The sequence below is a fragment of the Pinus tabuliformis genome, chromosome 7 (assembly GCF_031772625.1).
Source record: "Pinus tabuliformis cultivar Carrire ecotype Pingquan chromosome 7, CPIR1, whole genome shotgun sequence".
In the NCBI taxonomy this organism is placed as follows: Eukaryota; Viridiplantae; Streptophyta; class Pinopsida; order Pinales; family Pinaceae; genus Pinus; species Pinus tabuliformis.
The window spans coordinates 174,973,938-174,993,207 of record NC_142293.1 but is presented as its reverse complement, the minus strand read 5'-3'; the positions used below and the strand labels follow the sequence as shown (position 1 = coordinate 174,993,207).

The 19,270-nt window shown below is 35.9% G+C and overlaps 1 protein-coding gene across 1 annotated transcript in view; it reads left to right on the top strand.

The window, feature by feature from the left end:
- The window catches only part of LOC149246406 (cysteine-rich receptor-like protein kinase 10), a 41,757-nt gene extending 22,902 nt beyond the window's left edge, over positions 1-18,855 (top strand). The window contains exon 6 of the mRNA XM_089455683.1: positions 18,707-18,855. Within this exon, the coding sequence (XP_089311809.1) occupies positions 18,707-18,739 (33 nt within the window). The 3' untranslated portion in view covers positions 18,740-18,855. The remainder of the gene's footprint in view (positions 1-18,706) is intronic.
- The last annotated feature ends 415 nt before the right edge of the window (positions 18,856-19,270 follow it).

Genomic DNA, 19,270 nt, shown 5'->3' with positions numbered 1-19,270 from the left:
TTAAAATTTTTGCAATCTTATCTGTAACCCCTTGGATGAATGGAAGGTAAACTTTCCCATTATTTTCTTTCTTGTCTTTACGGGGATGCTTAGGTAGGGCCCTATCCTGAGCCCTTCTTATAGCTCTCTTGATACTCCACTCCCTGTATCCAATATTTTTGACGACATTGGTTAAGTGATCAATCTCATCCTTTAGGTGATCAGGGTCAGAAATCTTGAAAGCCCTCCTTGAGTGTATTTTTGTATGATGAAAAATTGCAATTATAGTGTCAAAACTAGACACAAAATACCATAAGCCTCCAAACAGAAATTCACCATCACATGCCAACAAAGTGTACCTAAGATCGGGCCTTATTCATATTTCGGGCGGATCTAGGACACTTCAACACTAGCAAGAAAGATATGTTTTTTTATTAAATATTGGAGTACATAAGGTATCAATCTTCTCCTTTACAACATATTCATTGAAACTTCTCAAACAATAATAATGAAAATCTCACAAACCCTGGAAGCAACCTGTCTTCAAAATTGAATGGACATTGACTCAACTAGCAAAACGATTTTTCAAACCCTTATCACTCCAAAATTAAAACCCTTTCCTTACCCAACTTGACTTACGCATGAATTGAAACCTCCAAAGCTTTTATTTTCCATATCACCAAAGAATACAAGATATTTTATTACTTTTATGAAAAGTAATAAAATATATTTTCTTATGCCATTAAAAGTTGTGCATCACTTAATTTATAATATTTATGAACAACTACCCATATACCTTGAAGGAAGTGCATCAATCCTTTTTAGTTGGACTCCTTTTCATAGATGTAAATTGTATTTATTTACTTTGGCTTCATTATTTTATGCAAGTCTTCCTTTAATGTCGATTTGTTTTAACCAAAATCTTTGGCTACCATGTATCGTTTATGAAGAAAATAAGTTTTTATAAACTTTTCAAAAGAAAAACCATTCTTCGCATTAAAATTACTTGAATCGTCATGCATCAATGCGGCTTCATAAGTCAACGTTTCAGTGTATTTAGGTATGTTTGAGAAAATTGGGCGTGCTTTCTGCCTAATTTGATGAAGTTTTCCGTAGGATTTGATGCCATAATTTTCATAGTCCACACTGAGTGCAACGCAGATGGACTTCACACTACTAATTTGGCTACTCTTCTATGCACTAATCGCTTATCTTTGGCATACTTTCATCTTCTAAAAAAATAAACACAACAACAAATATGCACAGTTTCAACTCCTTGCAGCACAATGCTTTTCTCAATGCATCTTCTTAATATTTTTTGTGCAGGTGGCTTCCTCAACTTCACAATGTTGGTCACTCCACAATTGTGATTTATATAAAAACCAATGGAGGTGACCATATACCATGCATCATGTTGGAAAGGCAGAGGAGCTTAAACACAAATTCACACATAAAAAACATGAGTTGCGGCTCTTCTATTGATCACACAAAACTTGATTATTAAAATGAACCCGGTGAAGGGTATTTAAACCTTTTCGACTAGCGACTCACTAAAATATCTTGACATGCAACCACAAACTCAATTCGTCTATCACTTAAGTTGACTTAACTCAACACTCAGTTAACTGACTCTCTAATTTTATCCAACTCCTGAAGCGGGAGTAATTAGCTTATTTTAACACTCCCCCTTAATTACGACCACTAAACTAAAACTAACTCATAACAACTCAAACATGCCTGCTGGTTTATGTCTCAGCTAGGCTTACAACACCCAAATTTCTTCTATGAAAATCAAACACATATTTTGCTAATGACTTAGTAAATATATCAATCAATTGATCACTAGATTTGCAAGGCTTCAAGTGAACTTCTCCATTGCTAACAAGTTCTTTAATAAAGTGATACCTAGTATCAATATGCTTGCTCTTTTAATTAAACACACTATTCTTGGATAGTGCAATTGCTTAGGTGTTGTCACAATATATTGTTGTTGATCCTTATTGTTTCTGCTTGAGTCCATCAAATAATCTTCTTAACCATACTGCTTGACATGTTGTTGATGTTGTTGCTACATATTATTTTCCTGCTGACGAAAGTGTTACAATGGGATGCTTTTTAGATGCCCATGAAATCATACCTAAACTAAGATGGAACACATAATCAAAAGTGCTCTTCCTATCATCCAAACTTCCTGCAAAATCACTATCTATGTATTTAATCAAATCCTTGTTTTCTATGTTTGCATACTTTATGCCACAATATCTAGAGGCTGCTATGTATCTCAGAATTACTTTTCCTGAACTCCAATGTGTGCCTTTTGGAGTCTCTATAAATCTAGAAATCATACTCACTCCTTGAATAATATCCGGTCTTGTATCCATGAGATACATGAGGCTGCTAACCAACCTTTTGAATAAAGTTGGATTGACATCCGATCCTTCATCAGCCTTTCTTAACTTTGTACCTGTTGCAACTCATGTAGGGATAGGTTTGCAATTCTCCATCCTGAATCTTTTTAGCGAATCTCTAGCATATTTATTTTGACAAATAAAAATTCCCTTTTTAGATTTCTCAACTTCTATGCCAAGAAAATATTTCATGAGACCAAGATCTGTCATCTCAAATTCTTTTATCATGGTTGCTTTAAATCCATTGAACTCAAAATCACCTGTAAAAATCATGTCATCGACTTATAAGAAAAGAATAAAAGATTGTCCATGTTCATTTACCTTTGTGTACAAGGTAGGCTGAATGTTGCTTCCGCAAAATCTATTCTTGATCATGTAGATGTCGATTCTGCTATACCAATCTCTAGGTGCTTGCTTCAGTACATAGAGCACTTTCTTCAACCTGTAAACTTTATCTTCGTTACCTTCAACTTCATAACTTGGACGTTGTTGCACATAAATTTCTTCTTCTAGAATTCCATTCAAGAAGACTAATTTCACATCCATCTGATATATTTTCCACTTTTTCTGAGCTACTGTGGCTAGAACTTCTCTTATAGTATCCAATCTAGCTACGAGAGCAAATGTTTCTCCAAAATCTATTCCCAGTTGCTGTCAGAATCCTTTTGCTAAAAATCATACTTTAAATCTATCAATTTCACCTTTCTCATTCAACTTTGTCTTGTACACCCACTTTATACCAATGATATTTTTGTACTTTGGTAAATAAACCAAATCCCATGTATCATTCTTTTTAATAGCTTCAATTTCTTCATCCATGGCTTAAACTCAATTTTCATCTTGGAATTCTTCTTCAAATGAAGGTTGGAATGACAACAATGTAAAATTTGAACTAACATCCAAATCATCATAAATATCTTCCAGTCTTCTCATATTTCTCTTACCATTACTTGATTCATCACCTGATTGACTGTTGGTAGAATCTCGATTTGTTGATCTGCTTGAAGATCCATGCTTCTTTTAAAATCTTGGAGTCCTTGTTGGTGTGTCTCTATTTGGTGTCTTCACTTGTGATTCTTCCTACTCCTTTTTTCTAAATCATCTTCTTCCATTAGTGACACTTGTGCATCAACTGTTTTTTCTACAGTCCCATTCCATGACTCTTTTTCTTTGAACACAAAATCCCTGCTAATTATGGTCTTCTTGGTGAGAGGGTTATACAATTTGTAAGCTTTTGATTACTCACTATAACCAGTAAATATGCATTTTTCACTTTTATCATCCAATTTTCCTCTTCACTCTTTAGGCAGATGTGCATAAGCTACACATCCAAATATTATGAGATGAGATACACTACAAGACATACCTGACCATGCTTGTTTTGGTACTCTATTCCTCAGACTCTTTATAGGAAATTTGTTGATCACATAAATATCAAATGCAACTGCTTCTGCCCAATACTCATTAGACAAGTTTCTTCCTTTCAACATGCTTCTTGCCATGTTCATAATTGTCTTGTTCTTTCTCTTTGCTACACCATTCTACTACTGTGTGTACCTGGTTGTAAACTATCTTATGATTCCATGTTGTTTGCAGTAATCATGGAATGTCTTTGAATCATATTCTCCACCATGATCTGACCTGAATACCTTGATTTTTAGATCACTTTGGTTCTCTGCTAAGGCTTTGAATTCTTTAAACCTTGCAAAAATTTCAGACTTCTGCTTCAAGAAGTAAACCCAAATCTTTCTGTTATAGTTATCAATGAAAGTGAGGAAGTAACTACTTCCACCAATTGACTATGTCCTCATAGGTTCACAGAAGTCTGTATGCATTAGCTCAAGAGGTTGCTTTTCTCGGTATGCAACTCGTTTTGGAAAACATTCACAATGTTGCTTTCCCTAGATGCAACACTCGCAAGTACTAGCAGGTTCTTTGATGGGAGGTACTCCTCTGACCATCTGTTTCTACTGCAACAATATTAAACCAAAAAAGTGCAAGTGTCTAAACCAAAAGTGCCATAACTAATAATCATTAGAACATGCAACTGTAAAAGAATTGACTTGATCACTGTAATGCATAATTAGAGGAAAGAGTTTGTTCCTCATCATCTGCACCTTTTCTATCAGCTGCTTTCTTGGGGACTTGTCATATATAACACACTCTTATCCTTGAAAGATAACTATGTATCCTTTCTGTGGCAATTGAGCAACACTTATGAAAGTATGATTGAGATTAAAGACATAATATAGCTCTGAGATTGTCTTCGGCTCCCCTTGCTTGGTTATAATTTTGACCACTCCTTTGCCATCTATATCCACAATCTTGTCAATCCCCAACTTTACCTCTATCTTCACAGATTGATCCAAATTTTCAACCAAATTCTTGTTGCCTGTCATGTGGTTATTGAACCACTAGCTAATAGCCACACATTATCATAAGGTTCATGCAAGGTATGGAAAACTAGGAGCATGGAGTTAGTACTCTCGTTAGTGACATTAGCTCTTTGGTTCTCTTGATCAACTATCATCTTCGTGCAATCACGATCATAATGATCAAATTTATTGCAATAATAATATCTCACCTTTGATTTGTGAACTCTTTGATTATTGAGGAAGCTTCTGTTGATGCTTCCACTTTCATGTTCATGCTCTTCTCGGACATCTCTCTAACTACCATATCTTCTGCTTCGTCCTTTGCCTCTCAATCTACTTCTGCCTCGACCTCTATCTCCTGAAATAAAAAATTGACTTTTGAAAGCGGTCTCTAAAGTGACATCCTTATTTCTTTCTATCTTTGCCTCATGTGATATAAGTGATCCCATCAACTCATCAACTTTAATGATGCCAAATCATTGGCTTCTTCTATGGTTGTTACCACAACATCAAATTTGGTTGACAAAGATTTGAGGACCTTCTCGGCCATTTTTTAATCTTTAATTTCCTCACCATAAAATTTTAACTGATTTACGATAGTCATGACCCGATTCATGAAAGAATCAAAGTCCTATGTTTCCTTCATCTGCAAACTTTCAAAATCTCTCCCAGTATTCTGCAACTTAACAATATTGAATTTGACCATACCTTTATAGCTTGTCGCCGAAGTATCTCATGCTTCATTTGTTGATGACATGATCATAATCTTCTGAAACACTGCTCAATGCACTCCTTGCTGGATAAGATGCAACGTTTGCGCATTCTTCTTTTTATCTCTCTTCAATTATTCCCTCTTTGCATTAGTGAGAGCTTTTTCTTCTGCTTCAACCTTAGGTTTTGGAAACCCAAACATCATGAGCTGCCATCTTAATGACCCACACATCATAATCTTTCCATGTAAACAGTGAGAAATAAAGTTGCAAATCATCTTTCTTCAAAAAATAATATCCCCTATTAAATTTTACTAATTTTTTTTTAATATATTTTATTAAAAAACTTTATAAAAAATCTCTTTTATTAAAAAACTTTATAAAAAATCTCCTCTTAAAAAAAACTTTTTTAAAGTCCTTTCTAAAAGAACTTCAAAACAAACACTTTTCATAAAACACACGTACGTATTATGGAAAAACTTTGATATTAAACCACGACAATTTAAATTATAATTTTAACTTTTTCAAAAAGGAATCGTCCACGTGAGCCACGTGATTTGATTTCGGTCCACCAGAATTAATGCATACGGGCCCTTTGTTAACACTTCACGGGTTTTTTTAGGAGTGGTCTATAATACGATTTTTTGGAGATTCTAGTGACGGAATACGGCGGAAGAAATTCAGGGTAAATCTTGATTTGTTGCAGTTAAAATAGTTTTTTAACTGCATATTTGGATTCAGCACCCTGGAAAACCCCTGGGACGCTTTGATTGTGCAGAAACTAGTTATCAAACTTGACTTCTAAAAAGTCGCATTATAGACAACTGCGTTTTTTTATAGGGCTTATAACCGTTGAATCCGTATGAACGGCCTGGCACTCCCCACTGTATAGAAACTGCGCACATAAGATTCAAGTAAATTGAATTGTTTTTGTATGGATTAAGTTTGAAATTTGGGCACTTTTTAACAGTTTAATAAATTCGTAACTTAATTTAAAAAAAAAAAAAAGTTTTTTTTTTTTTTTTTATTGGGTCTGTAATTGATTTTTTGATTTTGTTATTTTTTATCAACTTTGATACTAATTTATTGGAAAGACAAAAAAAGCTTAAACATATAAAATATTTTGACATTACTTAATTATATTTGATTTAACACTTAGAACTTATTTTAACACTTATTTTGCCAAAACCATTATTAAGAACTACTTCAACTTGAAAATCTGTGTTTCATTTTGTTTCTTTGACTTCTAACATTGTTTTAAAGGTGAAGAGAGGTAAGGAGTCGGTAACTGATGACGATCACATCCATCTCACACAAACACCCAAACCACCCTAAGATGGAATTGTTGTCTCACTTCTAGCCATATAAAACAACTTATAACCACCGTATAAAATCTATGGTTCTATTGCACCACGATGGTTTCCACACGAGTCAACAAGAACTCGATCACTTCACACATAAATCTGTTAAGTGTGAAGCCAAATTCATGGAGGATTCTAGATCAGATCTTTCTAGATCTCCAGGATTCTAGATCTTTCTACACCGCCATTAGTTTCTAGAATCACATGCGGGATTCTAGATCCTCCTACACCGCCAGTGGTTTCTAGATCATTCCAGATCTCCATATGAATCACATATAGGATTCTAGATCCTTCTTCTCCCTCTATAAATTTGTAATTTTTCTGGCCAAGGAAAGCAAGCCAAGGCCCAAGCCTGTTATGTAATGCAAAGTGATTTCTGTTCTCCAGTGATTGTTTTATCTATTCCGCTATTTCTGACTGAGTAATCTTGTTGTTTTTCCATTTGTCTGTCTCTGTGAATTATTCTCTGCTATTGCCGTAAGTCTTTGAGTATAAATCCACTATGTGTTATGTATGTTGTGGTCTAACAACTGATATCGGAGCCAAGTTCAAATATCCATGATGCAAGCCGCTTAGTGCCATTGCCTTGCTTTGGCAACGTTCGTTAAAACATTGGTTGTTACTCTTGGAGCTGTTGAAGGATTTGTTGAGGAAATCGTTGAGAAACGCTGGAACTAAAAGACAGTTGTTGCAAGAAAAACAAGGTCGTGGACTTATGTTGAAATGTGTTTCTGTAGTTTGAAAAGTGGAGATCCATGGAGATTGGAGTTGAAACGTTGTGTTCGTAAGTTTTTTTTACATCAAGCTTGCACGTAAAGTTTTTTCTCAAACCAACATATGTATGTGTGAAATGTGAAAAGGTTAAAACATTATATACGTTTCTACATTTATTATGAAACATATATAATTATATGTTGGAATTTTGAAAAGTATATTTTAAAAAGGAGTAGGAATTTTGAAAAGGGTATTTTAAAAGGAAGAAGGTGCATTGGTCATGGCCAAAGGACCCAAGATAGGAACATTATACACATTGAAGACACTGATAGGAAAATCAGATTTGGTTGCTATCACAAAAGAAGGAAATTCAGTAGATCTGTGGCATAAGCGTTTGGGTCACATGAGCGAGAAAGGCTTAAAAATCCTTGTTGATAAAAAATTATTGTTAGGTTTGAAATCCTACAATCTTGATCTTTGTGAGCATTGTATATATGGTAGACAAAGAAGGGTTTCATTCCTTAGAGGTGGCCATGACAGATAGAAAAATGTGTTAGAATTGGTACACCCAGATGTGTTTGGGCTTGTTAACATCAAATCATTAGGTGGAGCATTATATTTTGTAACATTTATAGATGATGCATACAGAAAGGTTTGGGCATATCCTATGAAAAATAAAAGTGAAGTGTTTGGAATATTTCAAAAATTTCATGTTGTTGTTGAAAGAGAGATTAACAAATTGCTAAAGTGTTTAAGAACAGATAATGGTGGAGAATATTGCTCAAATGCATTTAAGGAATATTGTAACAGGTTTGGCATAAAGCATGAGAAGACTGTGCCTGGTACTCCTCAACAAAATGGTGTCGCAGAAAGGATGAATCACACCATTATGGAAAAGGTGCGAAGTATGTTGTCCAATTCTGGTTTGGAGAAGAATTTTTGGGTTGAAGCAGTCAGGACCACTTGCTACCTCATAAATAGATCTCCAAGTACAACCTTGGATTGCGGTATCCCTGAAGAAGTTTGGACTGGTAAGAATTTGAATTATTTTCACTTGAAAATCTTTGGATGTGATGCATTTGTACATATTCCCAAAGAAAATAGAACTAAGCTAGATGATAAATCTATGAAATGCATTTTTTTGGGATATGCGGATGAAGATCTTGGTTATCGTCTATGGGATCCAGTCAAACATAAAATTATTAGAAGCAGGGATGTTATATTTAATGAGTCAGAAGTGTTCAAGAGGACCGTAGTGAGTTGGAGGTCAAGAAGGTTATTGACAGGTTTGATGAGCAACAGGAAAACATACCACCAATAAAAGAAAATGAACAACAAATTCAGGAGCATGAAAAACAACAAGTGGAAAATAATGAACAACAAGAAGAAGGAATACAGGAGATTCAACCTAATAATGCACCACCACAGTTGGTTTGCAGATCTTCTAGGCCTCATAAGCCTTCACAAAGGTATCCTCCTTCAAATTATATTTTGTTGACTGATGAAGGTGAACCTAATTGTTTTCAAGAAGCCTGTAAAGTCGAGCACAGTAAAGAATGGAACAAAGCAATGGAAGAAGAAATGAACTCTTTGTAGGAAAATAAAACTTGGGAGTTGGTAAACCTCCCAAAGGTAGAAAGGCTTTACAAAATAAATGGGTTTACAGGATTAAGCATGAAGGTGACGAAAAGAGGGAGAGGTATAAAGCAAGACTGGTGGTGAAAGGTTTTGCCCAAAAAAAAGGTATTGACTTCGCTGAAATTTTCTCACTTGTTGTTAAAATATCATTCATTAGAGTCATTCTTGGTCTAGTTGCTGCTTTAGACCTAGAATGTGAACAGTTAGATGTAAAAACTGCTTTCCTTTATGGTGAATTGGAGGAAGAAATTTGTATGGAGCAGCTATAAGGCTTCATAGAAAAAGGAAAAGAAGGCCTTGTTTGTAGTTTGAAGAAGAGTCTCTATGGGTTGAAATAGGCACCTCGACAATGGTATAATAAATTTGATTCATTCATGTTGGAACATGGTTTTCAAAGGTTGGAAGCTGACCATTGTGTCTATATCAAGAGGTATGATCAAGGAAAGTATATCATATTATATTATTGTTATATGTGGATGACATGTTGATTGTTGGGCATGATAAGTATAAGATCAATAGGTTGAAGAAAGATTTTGGTAGAAAATTTGCAATGAAGGATTTGGGACCAGCACAACAGATATTGGGCATGCGGATTATGCATGACAGGAAAAACAAAAGGATGTGGCTATCACAGGAAAAATATATCAAGAAGGTGCTTGACAGGTTTAATATGAAAGATGCCAAGCCAGTTGGTATACCACTTGCAACCCACTTCAAGCTGCGTACTAAATTATGTCCTAGTAATGACAAAGAGAAAGAAGAGATGAGCGGAATTCCTTATGCTTCCGCAGTTGGCAGCTTAATGTATGCCATGGTATGCACATGACCAGACATTGCATATTCAGTGGGAGTGGTGAGCAGGTTCCTTACCAATCTAGGCAAACAACATTGACAAGCAGTAAAGTAGATTTTAAGGTATCTCAAGGGTACTAGTCATTATTGTTTATGTTTTGGTCATGATGAGACTGTGCTTGAAGGATTTACAAATGCGGATATGGCTGGAGATATGGATACCAGAAAGTCCACTATAGGTTATTTTTATACATTTATAGGTGCAGCAGTATCTTGGGTGTCAAGGCTACAAAGAATAGTAGCCCTCTCTACAATAGAAGCATAGTACATAGCTTTAACAGAAGCTTGTAAAGAGTTGTTGTGGATGCAGCGATTCCTAGGAGAGACAGGAATAAAGTAGGACAAGTATGTGTTATATTGTGATAGTCAGAGTGCTATTCACTTGGTGAAAAACTCAGCATTTCATTAAAAAACCAAGCACATTGACTTAAGGTACCATTGGATCCGGCATGTGTTGGAGGAAGAACAGTTATCCTTGGAAAAGATCCATACAAATAGAAACCCTGCTGATATGCTCACTAAGATTCTACCACGAAATAAACATGAGTTATGTAGAGGCATGGTAGGACTCGGTGTGACTTGATAACTCTTATTTGGCTTCAAGTGGGAGAATGTTAAGTGTGAAGCCAAATTCACGGAGGATTCTAGATCTGATCTTTCTAGATCTCCAGGATTCTAGATCTTTCTACACCGCCGTTAGTTTCTAGAATCACATGCAGGATTCTAGATCCTCCTACACCGCCAGTAGTTTCTAGATCATTCTAGATCTCCATCTGAATCACATACAATATTCTAGATCCTTCTTCTGCCTCTATAAATTTGTAATTTCTCTGGCCAAGGAAAGTAAGCCAAGGCCCAAGGCTGTTATGTAATGCAAAGTGATTTATGTTCTCCAGTGATTGTTTTATCTATTCCGCTATTTCTGACTGAGTAATCTTGTTGTTTCTCCATTTGTCCGTCTCTATGAATTATTCTCTGCTATTGCCGTAAGTCTCTAAGTATAAATCCGCTGTGTGTTATGTATGCCCTGGTCTAACAAAATCAATTATTGAATATGAATTTATTCAAAACACATCCAAAATTCAATCACTCGCAATTAAGCACATAACATCAATGAATTGTTGTTCACACTGGAATGCCTCATTATTATAACCAATAATGCCATGTATAGAACACAACAAAAATAATGAATACTCCTGTTGACAATGTAATTTCAAACCTCACAGATTTGAGAAATTTTGAAGGTATTGGACCTTCAAAATGAGATTTGGCTTTTCCACCATAAGTCTAAAAAAAGGAAGGGTGCACAATGGGAAATAGAGACTGATAATTACCCAAGGAAAATCTAGATTTGCCTTGCTAAAAAATTGGATACACGCACAAGTGAAAACCAGTCATTAAAATAACACCATTAGTAAGTGTTCTCCGCTTAGATTGAAACATTTTGTTTTGTTTTTTATTTTTAAATTTTTAAATAATGAGTAAGGCCGTATTTATAGAATTCCCGTGAATTTTCTTGGGTGGAATTATTAATTTCAATCACTGCTTTAAATAAACTAAACACCATACTTGCTTAGTCAACTATTGCATGGTTGTGATTTTGTTTGTAGGTGAAACTCTAAAGTTAGAATAGAAGTACATTGCTGACCATTCCGCAACATAACAGATAGATTAATGCATTTAATAAATTTTGGTAAATACATGTGGGCAAACATTTACTCAACGACTGTTGCCCACACTCCTTGTGCACACTCCACAACAACTGCAAGTTCAGAAATCCATTTACTATGTAAAATTGCCTATGTTGTGTATTAATTATTTGTTGTCTCATGTATTAATGTCAAATTTGTATTTTGAGATAAATATGGATGTAAAAGTCATTTGTAAAGTGGGGGCAAGTTAGAGAGCTAGACTCTGTGAGGTAGTGAGGATGTTGAGATAAATATGGATGTAAAAGTCATTTGTAAATTGGGGGCAAGTTAGAGAGCTGTGAGGTAGTGAGGAGAAAATTGTGGAAGAAATATTGGTGGGCCGCGTGAAAACCAATTTCACTGAGTTTTACAGACATTTACTCCGCAACCCAGTGATAGATCACAGTAAGTGTTTTGTATTTTCACTTGGAGTTGCAGCCTCCATTTATCGTGTGAATGAATTTCCTTATGTTTTAACATATAATATAAAGTGTGGCTTGTTCATGGTATTAATGTTTCACAAGTTGATTTACCACAACATTTTTTGTTTCTGTGTTTTATTAAGCCCTTGTGTAGTTGTGATTTCCTTTCCACAACTGAAGTTAACTTCATCTCAATGGAATTTTGAGTTGAGATTCCTCTCCTCTACCCCGTGAATTTTTTCTAACATGTTTTTTAGTGGAAAAACAAGTGTTTTTACTAGATGTTAAAATTTTTTTGAGGACATGTTGTTTTTTAGCATTTTTACCAGCAAGTAGAATTTTTTTTTTTACACCCTGAAATGGAAACATCAAGTACAAACTTGACTAATCCTCAGATACCTCAGTTTAATGCAAAAAATTATGATTATTAGGCTATTATAATGAAAGGCCTGTTTTCTTCTCAAGACATTTGGGATTTGGTGGAGAATGGTTTTCAAGAACCAACAGATGCAAGAACATACACTGCCTTATCTCAAGTAGAAAGAGATTTGTGAAGGGACAACATGAATAAGGATTCAAAAGCCCTGTTTTATATTTTTCAAGCAGTTTATGAAAGTATTTTCCCAAGGGTTGCAGTAGCAACGAAGTCCAAGCAAGCCTGAGACACCCTCCAGACAACCTACCAAAGAATGGAAAAAGTGAAGCAAAGCTGCAAATGTTGAGAAGAGACTTTGAAACACTTTGTATGAAAGAGACTGAGAATGTGGACTCATTTTTTATACATGTAATTGGGTTGATGACTCAAATCAGGTCTCATGGTGAGACACTTGGGGAAAGGAGAATAGTTGAGAAAGTTTTGAGAAGCCTACTAGCAAGGTTTGATGCCATTGTTGTGTCCATAGAAGAGACAAAGGATCTCTCACAATTCTCAGTGGATGAACTTCATGGATCACTGGTTTATCATGAACATAGACTGAATAGAGCAACAAGCTCCTCATTGGAGCATGCCTTCAAGACAAAAGTTTCATTTGGTTAAGGTAGAGGCAGAGGAAGAGGAAGAAGCCCACCCAGAGGTGGAAAAAGCAGCCCTTCAAGCTTAGTTGGAAGGGTCAACAATCAAATTCCAAGCAATGCCCAAGCCAAAATCAAGCACAAGGTCAGAGGTATGATAAATCTCAAGTTCAATGTCATTACTGTAAGAAGTATGGTCATTATGAAAATGAATGTAGAAAGAAGCAATATGACATTATTAGCAAACCAAATGTAAATTTCAGAAAAGAAAATCAGAACCATGATAGCATGTTTTTAGCTTGTATTGTAGCACAATAAAAACAAAGTGATATATGGTATCTAGATTCAGGGTGTAATAATCACATGTCAGGGAACATAGAAATGTTTTCCAATCTAGATGAAAGTGTGAAATCCGAAGTGATATTAGGGACTGATAGAAAAGTCTTTGTCATGGGAAAAGGAAGAGTTAATATCCTAACAAAGAAGGGGGAGAAGAAGTACATCTCAGATGTTTACTTTGTCCCTGGTTTAAAGTATAACCTCATACGCATTAGACAGCTCATGCAAAAGGGCTACAATGTCTTTTTCAAAAATGATGAGTGCACAATTTTAGATAGGCCTCCAAGCAGAAAACTGATTACAAAGGTTCAGATGAAAAACAATCAAATGTTTCCCCTAAAAATAAGATCAGATTTGGAGAGAGAAGGTGCTCAAACACAACTCTCAATGAACTCACAAGAGAATGAAAGAAAAGATGCAGCTGTCACACAAGTAAACTTTCTAGCAGAGGTAAAAGATGAAAATTAGTTATGGCATTTGAGATTTCGACATCTCAACTTTGGAGGTTTGAATTTGCTGCATAGGAAAGACATGGTGAAGGGTTTACCACTCATAGAAAAACTGGACAACCTATGTGAAGGATGTATCTTGGGCAAGCAACATAGAAAGACATTTCCAACAGGAAAGTCAATGAGGGAAAAGGCACCTTTGGAGATTTTCCACTCAGATTTATGTGACAACCACTATTTATTGATCTTCACAGATGACTACAAAGGGAAGACATGCGTTTATCTCCTAAAACAGAAAAGTGAAGTGTTTGAGTGCTTTCGTCAATACAAAGCTCTTGTGGAAAAGCAAAGCGGACACTACATCAAAGTCCTCAGGACTGACAAAGGTGGCGAATACATCTCAAATGATTTCCTATGTTTTTGTAGGGAACATGGAATTCACAAGCAATTTACAACAAGATATACACCACAACAAAATGGTGTGGCGGAAAGGAAGAATATGACCATTATGGAGATGGCAAGGAGTATGTTGAAGGAAAAGCATTTTCCAAATGATTATTGGGTTGAAGTTATCGCTTGTGCAACACATATATTGAATAGATGTCTAACCAAAAGCGTCCAGAACGTAGTTCCTGAAGAGGCATGGAGTGGAATAAATCATAGTGTCAGTCACATGAGAGTCTTTGGTTGTGTGGCGTATCCACATGTCCCGGATGAGTTGAGGAAGAAGTTGGAAAACAAGGGAGATAAATGCATATTTGTTGGATATAGTGATGAATCCAAGGCATACAAGCTCTACAATCCATCAACCAATAAAGTCATAATCAACAGAGATGTGCAGTTCATAGAGGAGGAAGCATGGGATGGAAGTTTAGAGAAGACAATCAATGTGAAAGTATGTATACCACATGAAGATAGAGGAATTGATAACAGGAAGTAATTCCTCAACGGTGACTCCCTCTACACAGAGATGTGCAATTCATAGAGGAGGAAGCATGGGATGGAAGTTTAGAGAAGACAATCAATGTGAAAGTATGTATACCATATGAAGACAAAGAGGAATTGATAGAAAGAAGTAATTCCTCAACAGTGACTCCCTCTACACCTATTCAAATGCAACAAAGAAGACAACAAGCAACATCGTCAACAAATAATAGGACAATGTCGCACAGTCAAGCAATTGTTTCTCCAAGCACGCCGCAAAGCGCAACACCAAGTGACATGTCAAACCCATCTTCAGCAAGCACAAGAAGACTAAGATTCAGAAATTTAAATGAGATCTATGAGCAAGATGAAGCTGATAGTAACATTGGTTTGAATTCTTTGTTTGCTTTGTTTTTTCATGTAGATGACCCAATCCATTTTGAGGATGTAGTTAAAGAAGAAAAATGGGTTGTGGCAATAGAGGAAGAAATAGAAGCAATTAAAAGGAATGACACATGGGAGTTAGTGGACTTGCCGCAAGGAAAACAAGTCATTGGGGTGAAGTGGGTCTATAAGACCAAAAGCAAAATTGAGGGAAAGATTGAAAGGCACAAGGCAAGGCTTGTTGTCAAAGGATACAAGCAGCATCATGGAAGAGATTATTTGGAGACATTTGCGCCAGTCACGAGGATGGAGACAATGCGTACAATTGTGGCAATTGCCGCACAACATAAATGGAAAGTGTATCAAATAGACATAAAAACAATGTTCTTGAATGGAGTGCTGAAAGAGGAAGTGTATGTTGCAAAACCGCCTGGTTATGAGGTAGAAGGCAAAGAAGACAAAGTGTAGTGGTTGAGGAAAGCTCTTTATGGGCTGAAGAAAGCACCACGTGCATGGTACAATAGGATAGATGCCTATTTGTTGGACAATGGTTTTGACAAATGTGACAGTGAACCTACTCTCTACATCAGAGAGAGTGATGGTAAGATTCTTATTGTCATCTTATATGTAGATGATTTGATCTTTTCAGGTAGTGATGATTTACTCATCGCTGATTTCAAACAAGTCATGAAGAATGAATTTGAAATGTCTGACTTGGGGTTGTTAAGGTATTTTTTTGGCATAGAAGTAAAGAAAACAGAAAATGACATTTTTATCTCTCAAGCAAAGTATGTAGCAGACATTTTGGAGAGGTTTAATATGCAAAACAGTAAGCTCACACCAACTCCAATTGTCATGGGGTTGAAGTTGAGCAAAGAAGATCGTAGTAGTAATGTCAACCTGACATTATACAAAAGTATGATAGGCAGCTTGATGCATTTGACTGCCACTAGGCTGGATATAATGTATGCAGTGAGTTTGGTGTCGAGTTTCATGGAGACACCCAAGGAGACACATTGGCAAGCAGCGAAAATGATTCTAAGGTATGTCAATGGGACAAAATAGTATGGCGTTTTGTACACCGTAACAAGTGATTTCAGGCTGGTTGGTTGCACTAACAATGATTGGGCAGGAAGTGTCGATGAAAGAAAGAGCACATCAGGATATGTTTTTCATTTGGGTTCCGCAGCCATTTCATGGGCCTCTAATAAGCAGCCAATATTATCACTGTCAATGCAGAAGCTAAATATGTCGTTGCAACAACAACAACGTGTCAGGAAATTTGGATGAGAAGGATGTTGAGGGATCTTCGCCACGACCAAGTGAGAACTACAACTATTTTTTGCAACAATACATCAACAATTTCATTATCAAAGAATTCTGTTTTTCATAAGAGGACTAAGCATATTGATGCTAAATATCATTTTATCAAAGAGATTTGCTGATATTTTCACAAAGCCATTGGCACGTGAAAGTTTTGTTTATCTCAGAGACTGTTTGAGAATTGTCAATGGTGGCAGTTGTTATTAAGGGGGTGTTGGAAATATTAATCCCAACCACCGCCTTAAACAAATTGACAAAAATGATGCTTGCCTAGTCAACTATTGAACAATTGCGATTTTGTTTGCAGGTGAAATCACTGAATGTCGTTGACCATTTCGGAACACAACAGAGAATTTAAGGCATTTAATAAATTTTGATAAATAGATATGGGAAAACATTTACTTCACCACTGTTGCCAACACTCCACAACACTTGCAAGTTCAGAAAACCATTTACTATGTAAAATTGTCCATGTTGCATATTAATTATTTGCTCTGTCATGTATTGATGTTAAATTTGTATGTTGAGATAAATATAGATGTAAAAGTCTTCTGTAAAGTGGGGACAAGTTAGAGAGCAGAAGTCTCTAAAATAGTAAGGAAATATTGGTGAGCCCCTCAAAACCGGTTTTACTGAGTTTTATAAACATTTAATGCGTAAATCACAATAAGTGTTTTGTATTTTCTCTTCTAATTAGGAAGATGCGTGACCCTTCTATTCTAAAGTGGTTCTCCTCTTTACAACACAAGTGTCACACTCAGCCATGGCGCAAGAAACCTCTATCCTACATTGCCATATGCAATCGACTATCACATGAACTATCAAGACATGCCCAAGAACTGACAATTATCTTCCCTTTGAAACATGAGATCCCACTTGCTATGGAACTGTTGAAATAGATCCCTTATCATTATGATCAAGTGCACCGAACCACTTATACGTAGAAACTATTTCACGCAGTGTTCTTCCACATTCTCCAACGATAATTAGCTTTCCCGAACATAAATTTTCACCTGGAGTTTTGGACTTTAGATGTTGTGTTCAAAAAGGCAAGACATGCAGACTTTCTGTCCAGCAACCAACACACAAATACACACAAATGGAGGCAACGGACACAGGGATATGCTGTGATTCCTACTCCCTGAATTTTCTATTAATTAAATCATCTTCCCTATGTTTAAAAAACATCTGAACTGTCCATCGGGAACACTTACAAGCCGGGGATCTCATGCCTCTGATCTACTCCAGAAGGTATGCACTCGAACTCGCGGTTATAGTCGGCGTGGTATGTTTTTCTTTGTAAACTCTACATTTCTTCCATCAAAGATCTCACACGCTCATAATCTTCCATGGAAACTACCATGGATCCCGGACTTTCTTTGTTCCGATACCAATTGAAGTTTATTAATAAAAATAAGAACTTAATTTCAAGAGAGACAAAAACATACGCTACATGGCCGGAGGAAAAGGCATTAAGCCTTTGTGTATTACCAATAATGATACATAATTCACAAATAGGTTTATATAATTGAGGTTTTCATAACAAACCATCAATTTGGTTAATTTTTTTTCATAAATTTAGGGTTATATGCAAATTCTGTAGAATACTGTGCTGGATTTGTGCCCTCAAAAAACACTTCAAATATTAGAGCTCATGTGCTCAGAAAAGAGGGAAAGAAAGAACGAAAACGGGGAAATGCTGTGAATGTTTACCACAGGTGGGAGATGCTCTGGGCTTGAATGTAAACTCTGTTCTCATACCTTAAGCGTAAGCCCAAATAGCGGTGGCGAGGAGTGGATCGATAATTATATTCTATTAAACAATATTATATCTCAGTGTTCACAGCTGACTATAAATGGCATAGGAGAATAAAGATGAAGTTATGACGCGTAGGCAACTTCAGAAATCATACCTTCAGCATTTAATATGCCTTTACTCCCATTGTTTTTGCTATCTTGAATGAAGAATATTTTTCAATTCCGAGCATCATTTATTGTTGTCTTGGATTCTACAAAGACTTCTAGTGGTAAGTTGTAACTCTGTGCGTTCATGCTTTAATTGAATGGCATCCAGTTAAATATTTTGCATGGCGGTCTGATTTCTTTCTACTTCAAAATATTTGCAGCTCGTGTCCTCTCCAAGGCGATCCTGTTTTTGATTCTATGTTACAGCGACGAGGTGGAAAATAACAACTCTACGATGGAAAAATGAACGCTATGTCACTTAAAAGAGAGTGAACGCTTTTATGAGGGCTGTTTTAGAGATCCAGGAAGGCTATTTTAGAGATTCGTGAAGCCACGTATTCATTATTTGTTGATAATGTATTTATTGAATGGATACCTTGTTAAAGACTGAGCACTTTCATTCTCTGCTTCATTCATTGAGCAACGTCTCAACTTCTCATTTTCCAAGCCATGCCTTATGTTTCAATGGTTGCTAACCCTTTCGTACAATGGTGACATTTTAAAATTGATTTGCCCGGGTTTATGTACTGAATGCATTTGGAACCCGGATAGATTTTTTCCAATAATGTTTGAATTCTCTTTGGTTTATTTACTGAGGAGAGATTTTACGAGCAAAATTTATCGTTAATTCGTAATATATGGTCGTATATCGATTCATTTTAGCTAAATTTGTTATGATAAAATTAGTAAAGTTCTGCGTAAATCAAAGGAAAAATGGCGCCATA